General features: G+C 42.9%; 1 protein-coding gene across 2 annotated transcripts in view; it reads left to right on the top strand.

Annotated features, from left to right (window-relative positions):
• LOC311057509 (vacuole membrane protein 1-like) overlaps positions 1-7,016 on the top strand; it is a 71,169-nt gene extending 64,153 nt beyond the window's left edge. For both annotated transcript variants that reach the window (XM_084074469.1, XM_084074468.1), the window contains exons 11-12: positions 4,034-4,139; positions 5,497-7,016. In XM_084074469.1, the coding sequence (XP_083930595.1) occupies positions 4,034-4,139; positions 5,497-5,640 (250 nt within the window). In that variant the 3' untranslated portion in view covers positions 5,641-7,016. The remainder of the gene's footprint in view (positions 1-4,033; positions 4,140-5,496) is intronic.
• The last annotated feature ends 484 nt before the right edge of the window (positions 7,017-7,500 follow it).

Genomic DNA, 7,500 nt, shown 5'->3' with positions numbered 1-7,500 from the left:
AAAGGGGAAAAGGTTAAGGTGACTATTAGGTCTCCGACTTGTAACAAAATGGAACAAGTCCACTTCTCACTTCAATACAGTATAGTAGTTTGGGGAGACAGTTGGTCATATTCACATATTAACTGGGAATATTCTGCTTTAGTAGCCTATATGTTTTTCAAAGCAGTTATAGTCATACAAATGTGTTAATGCTTACTTAAATGCTATAGTTTTTTTTGACAAAGATACTTAGGACAGCACATGCCAACTCACTGTCTGTGGTTTGTAATTATGTTTAAACAGATCTTATAAACCTCTTCTCTCTTACCGTATCAACCAGTAATAAAACAGCCATAGCTTTGTGTTCTTTTAGCTGTTTCAGCTGCAAATATGTTGTGTAAATATGCCACACCAAGCCAATAATATATATTTGGGTGATTGTTTTATTTATGTTTGCATATTAAGCTACTTTTGATATCCCCACTGGATAATAGCTTGAAATGTGAATGCATTGAACCTTTTAAATACGTATTTGTAAATATATCCATTGAAAAAATCCTGTATCTGATCAAGTTGTTAAGACTTATATTGTGTGATTGCTACGATTATTATTCAATGATTTGCCATTTCTTTACCTCATTGATTTTTAAGGCACTAATTTAAAATCTGTTTACTGAGCTGTGACCAGTATGCTTAAATATCTATAAGCCTACATTTTAGAAAACTATTATCCGACACTTAATGAGTATGATCATTCAAACTCATAATGTATGAATACAATTCTGTGCTGATATGATGTGTATAATTTGCCATATGTAGTGGAAACAGCACCATACTTTTTATGAGCCACAGCAATTGCAGTCCATTTTGCAGTCTCTGGAAGTAATTTATTAAATTGGAGGACAACAGTTATAAAGTTTTGATCAGCTCCACACATGCAAGATTTTATGACTAAAAGACACCTAAGTTGCAATGTTGTATCTAGATTACTTTAAATAATTCTGCATTTTGTATTTTTCAGAACCAAATAGTGGGAAGTGCTTGGTTAAGTAACATTTTCTTGTACTACATTTCATTATATTCTAAAGGAGGAAAGGAGAATTATGTTGTGAAAGAAATGGCGGAATATTGGTCTTGAATTGTCACATGTTAAGCAGTGTTTGGTTTTTTCATGGTCAGTTTATCTTCTTCAATTTATGTTGAAGAAGATAACACCTGTACACATAATGAATTGATACTAGCACATTAATTGTCAGGGATATTCTTTGCAGATTCTTAAAGGCATGAGCATAATAGTTCCATTAATTTGATAAATAATTTCTAATTCAAGAACAATAACATGAAACATTTTATACAAGTGTATACAGTGTACATTGTATGTACGAATGTATGAATTGTATACAGTGTATTTCCCATAAAATGCAAATAAGTTACCCTCTTCATTACAAATGATATGTTACAAACATTCAGTTTAATTTAGACTTTGGACAAGAGCTATTATGGCATGAAATAGTTTTACCATCACTGGTGTAAATAATACATGATTTATTGGTTCTGAAGACCACAATTGTAGAGACTTGTTTTGATGGGGGGGAAACGAAAGAAAACATTTACATTTAAAATGGAATATTTTCTAGCTGTTTGAACCGCTTTTGAGTCAGTCACACAGACTAAACAAGTACAACTGAATCTTTTGTCAAAAGGAGGGTTTACATTTTCAAAACGGTAACAATAACTGTCACGCCCAAAATTGCTCATCATGATTTTATTTTATTAAGAATAGCTCAGTATGCACAGTATACAGTCACATACAGTAAATGTATCTGATTCCAGGCAAATACAGGTAACACTAACAGGAAGTCAGGCTGCTTTTAAACTAAGAGAGATATTCTTTCTGTACTACCTTTTCATATGAACAACCTTTAACACAGTTTTCCAGGTACTCACGGGTATATCATGAACACAATCTGTAGTGATACTCAAATCCAATATTTTCACAGCGTGTTGTAAAAAAGGTTAAAGTATATCCCCAAAAAAGTTCAAAATCAACCACCTCTTTACAGAAAAGATTGAAGGCACAGTCCCAGGGTATTAAATGCTGGATTTTGAATGCTTCTGTAGGTTTCAACCTTTTTCTTTGTTGGTTCATTCGCCCAGGCTCATGACTCAGTATTGCTCATCGTTTAGGGTATGATTCAAGCCCGCCATTTTTCGAAGCTATTTCACCCTCTCTTCTTTGTTCTTGCGAGTTCTCTTTTATTTGTTGAATTGGTACATTTCGTCTAAATTGCTCATGTTAACATGCTTCATACAGTAAAGTAGTAGTGCTTATATTGTATCTTATATCTATAAATTAGTTATGTGGTTTTCTATGCACGGTAATCTTAGGAATTTTTGAAAGATGGGGGAGGGGATGGAAGAGGCTTTTCCCTCCAAAAAATGCTCTCACTCGGTTTTGATACAGTATCTTTTGGGCATTTTCTATTGTGTAATTTAAGGCATGATCCATCTTATTATTCTTCTGGTATACATCCTGTCTTTTCTATGCTCATCCACAATAAGGATATCTGTTACTTGGTGTTAAGTTAATCATATAAAATGCTCCACTATTATAAACTTTCAATTACCACGGTAATGTCTTTTTCACCATAAGATGGGTGTGTATGTGTGCTCATGTGTATGTGCATGCATGCAACGGAAATGACTTCTGTTCTAAAGAGAAAGTTACAAGCCATAAAAAGTATGTATATGACATTGCCCTTCCCACGCAAACATACGCTTAGGCCTTTGATGTGTCGTTGAGCCTTGATATCTCCCCACCGTTTACAAAAGACAGATGTATATGTTGGGAGGAATTCTTTGAAACAATAGACCTGGGGATGTAATTGACTTTGTATAGATACAAAAGAGTGTAAGTGAAGGTCTTTAGTATGTATTTGTTTAGTGATTAATCACTAACTCCAGTCTAGGGATGGGCCATAAGCTCTTATAGGCTATTCTCTGTTGAGTCTCACTGCCCCCCCCTCCTGTGTGTATGTGTGTGTGTGTGTGTGTGTGTGTGTGTGTGTGGGGGGGGGGGGGGAGTAGTATGCTTGTAGTTGGTGGCTTGTAAAGGGTTTCCTAATATGGGCCGTCTTACAGGAGCGCCTCCCCCCTGTGGGCCAACCCCTCAGGTCTCAGCCAGTGATGACACAGCTTGGGAACGACTCACTTCCTCATTAATTGGCTGAAACCAGTTCTTACAGGAACCGCCGGGTGATAAATGTGAGAGTTCTGAGAAGTCATTCATTTCTCCTCGCTGCAGCAGCAGAGAGGAGGCACTGCAGGGGAGTTGAACGGGTTCACGGATGTGTGTGTGTGTGTATGTGTGTGTGTGAAAGCCGAGTGAGTGAGCGGTATGTGTGTACTGAATGTGTGTGAGAGGGAGAGGGAGAGAGAGCGGGAGAATGTGGGTGTCTGCTGCTGCTGCGTATCTGAACAAGCCAACTTTTTCTCTTTTTTTCTCTTTCATTTTCTTCTTTCTCTCATTTTTTTTTCTTTTGTTTTGTTTTGTTTTAAACGAAACTACTCAGTATAGCTGTGGTACATTCTGTACTTTTTCTGGTGTGTGTGTGCACCAGACTGTTTATTTTCATTTTTTTATTCTCTGGTCTATTCTGAATTCCTATCAACGGGGATGAGCTGTGAGGATTCGCAGTTTGTCTCTCTCTCTCTCTGTGTCTCTCTCCCTCGTTGACTCGGGAGATTGGAGCATATACAGGAGACAATACTGTACGTTACAGGAGGTATAAGGAGAGCATGCCTCCCTTTGTTGCTGCCCTTGGGTTGGTGAGTAACAATGACGTGACGTGATTTGTGTTGTCGCCCCCCCCTCCCTCCCTTCTCTCCCCTTCTCTTCTCCCCTCTTCCTTCCCTCCTTCGCCTCCCTCCCCTCCCTCCCCTCCCCTCTCCTCTCATCCCCTCCCCTCCCCTCCCATCCATCCCTCTCCCTCTCTCTCTCTCTCTCGCTCTCGCTCTCTCTCTCTTTTCCCTGTCTCTGTGCTGGTGGAGCCAGTGCTGTTCCAGTGCTGGGTGCGGCACTGCAGAAGCCCTTGAGGGACTACTTGGAGGCCCAGAGGGCCAAGCTGCACCGCGGCGGCGCGGGAGAGGGGATCCCAGCGGTAAGTACGAGGGCCTCAAAGCCCCCTTCTCACAACCTCTATTCATTCACGTACGGGCGCAGAGGAAAGAATGTGGCCCCTTACTTTTGCCTCACCCTTCTCTATCCCTCTTCGCTCTTTTTTTCTCGGTTCCCTCCAGCAGCACCCCCCCCCCCCCCCCATCTCTTTATCTGTGATTTTCTTTTATCTTTTATCTCTACCACCCCCCCTCACCCCCTTCCCGACATTCTATTTGAGAATAGAATGTTTAGTTTTTTTTATCCGGTCACCTGTCTTTCTCTGTACCTGAGCGGCTTTGCGATTCTTTTATCATTTCACTTTTCTGTTTCTGTGTCGACATCGTGTTGGGTATCTGTCCCAGGAGATCTCTCTTACGGTCGTAACATGCCGTGATACTGTAGATTAGAGAGCCTTGTTTAGGGCCAGTGGCAGAATGACAGAGTGGGCTAGCACTGCACTGGGCGGGCTGCGGGGAGGTGGGGGTGGGGGGAGCAGAGGGGCCAGTGTGGGGTCTGGCTCTGCTCTCCATGTAGAACTGTACTACTGTAGTGTGGGGTGTGCTGACTCATGCTCCATCTTAGCAATTGTGTGTGTGTGTGAGTGTGGTCACTCCTCCCCGTGTCACACACGCACGCTCACACTCAGTGCCCCGCCTGAACCCAGCGCTGACTGTAGGCCGGGGCGGGGGCCCCCGCCTATGACAATCCATCAAACCCCCTCCTCCTGTCTAGAACAAAAAGAGCCAGTTCTGGCCATAGCCCTATCGCTCTTTGAAAGCCTCTCTCTCTCTCTCCGTCTCTCTATCCCTCACTCACTCCCTCGCTCAAAGTGATTCATTGAGAAGGATTTTCTTTTTTCACGTCTTCTCATATGCGCGCACAAGAAGAAAAAAAGGCAAAACAAAAGGAAAGGATAGACGTTGAGTTGCACAACGAAGAGATTAAGGCAGTTCCAGAACTATGTTCCTTTTTTTTTTGTGTTCTTGTAATGTGAGCCTCCTGCAGTTACAGGAGAGAAGCAAGGCAATTTAACTCGGTGGAGGCAGGCTGCAAGCTGGGGTCAGTGGGGGCGTTCGGAGGGGAGGATGGCGGGGGCTGCTGCGTGTTTTATTACCCCTGATCCCTATCTGTCCTGCACATGGAGCTGGATCCCACCTAGCCTCCAGCACCAATCTGGGCCTGGGGGGGGCTGAGGGGGGGTTTGGAGTCGTAGGGCTTGAGGAAGGCCAACAGCATAGGCTAGCTCGCATATGGGTTACTGTCGGTGAGCGGCGGCGTCGTGCAACGCAGTGTGAATTAACCTCAACTGACCTGGCTCTTCTTCTTCCCTCTCTCTCTGTTCCTGTGGTTCCTGGCAGGAGGAGAACTGGTTGTCGTGGCTCTTTGAGAAGATCGTGGTCATCATGGTATGTTTCTTTGTCTGCTCCATCGTCAACTCCATGGCCCAGAGTTATGCCAAGCGCAGGCAACAGGAGAAGCACTTGGAGGGCAAGACGGAGTAGAAGTCACGGGCCTCCTGCCTCCTCAGGTGGTCCAGCACGCAGCTCTCAACACTTCCTCCTCGTTTGTCCTCTTCCTTCTCCTTCAGGCTTCTGTCAGACAGGGATCCCACCATTATCTGAGGCGTGGGTGCCTCCATCCCTTTTCTTTGTTTTTCGTAGCGGCGCCATTTACGTTGAACTTGGACTTAATTGACTTTTTTTCGAGCCCTTCCTTGTGGTAGTGACATCCTTAGTTCTTGGGCTCGGTCCAGGGTTTTTTTCTCTTTTAAGGTAGGTAATGGTGGTGGTGTTACATGCGCACGTGTGTATATGTGCTTTTTGTATGGAACCAGGCATGTAGTATTTCAACCAGCTCTCCAGCGTGAAGACCTACTGGCAGTAATTGTCCTCAGCGAGGCCTTAAGCTGTAGTGTTTAGTAAGGCTGCTTCCACTAGAACCATACGGTGTTATCTCCTTACAGACATATAGTTTACATTTTTCTATTTGGCAGAACTAGATTTATTACTTAAACTTGAATTACTTTGTGATGTATTGTAAAGCTAGCACAACGGCAGTGTTATTTATCTTGAGGCTTTATTTATTTGTGTTTTGTTAATGTATACTGTGTGTGTGTATATATATATATATATATATATATATATATATATATATATATATATATATATATATACATAGACACACAGTATATGTGTGTGTGTGGTTTACATTTGACTTTAGTGCAATAATGGCTGAATGCTGTGGCTGCTATGGCGAAACAAAGCGTGTAAATAACTGTGTCCAGTATGATGCCATGATGCCCATCTCATTTATACAATCTGTCTTAGAGGAGGGAAATCATAGAAGAATATATATGTTGACTTGATATCTGCTTGTACATACAGTGAGTGATATGATCATTGCTACCATATGTACAGTAGTCTCATCACAGTAACCTTTTGGATGAGATTTGATAAATCAACCATGAATCATCCTTCCTACTGGTTCCTTTGTCTGCTCTTATTGTTCTACTTCCAGGAAGAGAGCATATGAGTCAGCCTGGGGCCACTCTACCAGATGCAGCCATATATTGAATCAGATCTACGACTGTGTGTGTGTGTGTGTGTGTGTGTGTGTGCGTGTGTGTGTGTGTGTGTGTGTGTGTGTGTGCGTGCGTGCGCGCAAGGACACACATTTATGCGAGAGAGACAGAGTACAGTGTTTGCGTAGCTGGCCGCTCTACCTTTCATCTTTACGAACTAAACCAGATTGTTTTGTGCTAATAGACCAGGAGGTTGGCTGCTAGTAGCTGCTGTTCCCTTAAGCTTAGAGACAGTTTATTTCAGACTAACTGGCATAAGGTGTGTATGGTAAGTGGTCTCCTTTGTCTTCAGTCGTCTGGGGAGCTCTCTTTACTCCCAGCCCCTGTAAATCTCATACGATGATACAGAGGCTCGCGTTCAACGCGGCAAGAGCTTTAAAACCTTTAAAACCTTTACAACCCTGTTTCTATGCCATTTAGATGTAATTTTGTTTTGAAGGAAGGGGGGGGTTCTCTGTCATTGCAATGCCCTTTTCTTTCGTAATCGCTTGTGAAATGTGTGCGCGCACGCTTGTGAGTGTGAGTGAGTGTGTGTGTGTGTGTATATATATATATATATTTTTTTTTTTCCTTCTCTCTGTGCCGCTGCTGTGTTGGGCTGAGCGCAGTGGGCGCTAGAGAAGGCACAAGCAACAGGGAGGGCGGGGGGGAGAGCCAGAGCACAGTGAAAAGCGTCTGTGCTGTGCAGTTACCTCAGCTGAACCTTCGAATGAACTCGTTGCACTGCCCCAGTCGACGGAGCCAGGAGACGAATCACTCGAGTAGATTCAAAACAGAGGGG

The sequence above is a fragment of the Gymnoscopelus microlampas genome (assembly GCF_963454915.1).
Source record: "Gymnoscopelus microlampas genome assembly, chromosome: 12".
NCBI lineage: Eukaryota > Metazoa > Chordata > Actinopteri > Myctophiformes > Myctophidae > Gymnoscopelus > Gymnoscopelus microlampas.
This window is presented reverse-complemented; position numbering and strand designations above follow the sequence as displayed.